Source organism: Acyrthosiphon pisum, unplaced genomic scaffold (genome assembly GCF_005508785.2).
Source record: "Acyrthosiphon pisum isolate AL4f unplaced genomic scaffold, pea_aphid_22Mar2018_4r6ur Scaffold_18777;HRSCAF=19459, whole genome shotgun sequence".
In the NCBI taxonomy this organism is placed as follows: domain Eukaryota; kingdom Metazoa; phylum Arthropoda; class Insecta; order Hemiptera; family Aphididae; genus Acyrthosiphon; species Acyrthosiphon pisum.
The window spans coordinates 1-1,163 of NW_021767957.1; the positions used below are offsets into that span (position 1 = coordinate 1).

The 1,163-nt window shown below is 33.5% G+C and overlaps 1 protein-coding gene across 1 annotated transcript; it reads right to left on the minus strand.

Annotated features, from left to right (window-relative positions):
• Window positions 1-27: 27 nt before the first annotated feature.
• On the minus strand, window positions 28-852 carry LOC100570111. The gene has a single exon (XM_003248991.2). The coding sequence runs from the start codon at window positions 425-427 to the stop codon at window positions 104-106; it is 324 nt and encodes a 107-aa protein (XP_003249039.1). The 5' UTR covers window positions 428-852; the 3' UTR covers window positions 28-103.
• Window positions 853-1,163: the final 311 nt, after the last annotated feature.

Here is a 1,163-nt window from a genome sequence, read left to right on the forward strand (position 1 = left end):
GTTTTTTTTAAATTAAGTGGACCCGGTGAACTTAACGCCTTCAAATAAACTCTAGAGTGATAATAAAATTCAAGAATTCCATTTAAATGAATTGTTACAGAAATCAGTTGAGTGCATTTTGATGAACAATGTTTTTAGTTTTGTTTTCTGGTGCAAAAATAAACAACAAAGACGGTTTTCCAACACGCGAACTGGCAACGTACAGCTGCCCGTCCGAAAAACATGGAAATTCCAAATTGATCCCACAGACTTCCAACGATTGGCCTTGCGATTTACTGATTGTCATCGCAAAAGCCAATCGAACGGGAAACTGAATCCGCTTAAACTGAAATTGAATATCTGTTGGAATGATCGGAATTCGTGGGATAAGGACTTCCTCTTCTTTGAAATTGCCCTTGATGATCGTTGATTGTATTACATTGTTCATCAGTTTCTTGATGGACAAAAGCAACGCGTTTCAAGGCTACATCTGAACTTCGTCTTATATTAATATGTTGTCGAATTTGAGGCGGCGTTTGTGCAGCGCGGGCCTGTGTATTATGAGCACGTATCAATTCATTTGCTTCTGCCCGTTCCTCTTGCGTTTGATTATAACGGACATTATCACAGTTTCTTGCATTACGTGTACGCCGTCAAATGTTTGTTCTTCTAATAGGAGGCATGATTCAAGCATAAAAATTCTCTCTAAAAAACAATAAAGTCGTTTTTGATTGAAAAAATTCATAAATAACATAAAACGATAATGTTCCAAAATAAAATGAATAATGTGCCAACTATTATATTTGTTTACTCTTAAGTTCTAAGTGTCTATAATCAAAAATGTTTAACAACCAGAATATAAAAATAAATATTTTTTTCGATTTTTATCGATATTTAAAATCGATTTCGAAATCGATTTCAAGCCCTGCTATTATCGATATTTATATTATTATTATTTATATTATATAATATTTTTATTTTTATCTGCTAGATGGCGCCACTAGCGTAACTCAGTTTTTCTCTCTAAATATTCTAGACACAGGAGTTAGGTCCATAATTTATGCTATAAATCCGCTCCCCGACACTCTCCATCATTTAAAAAAAAAATCAAATTAATCGGGCACAGCCGTTCTCAACTGATGCAATGTTATACATTTTTGTCTCCATTTTTATATATATAGAGA

Excerpts from the sequence above, each read along its gene's own strand:
- LOC100570111 (XM_003248991.2), bottom strand. The coding sequence starts at position 427 with ATGAACAATGTAATACAATCAACGATCATCAAGGGCAATTTCAAAGAA.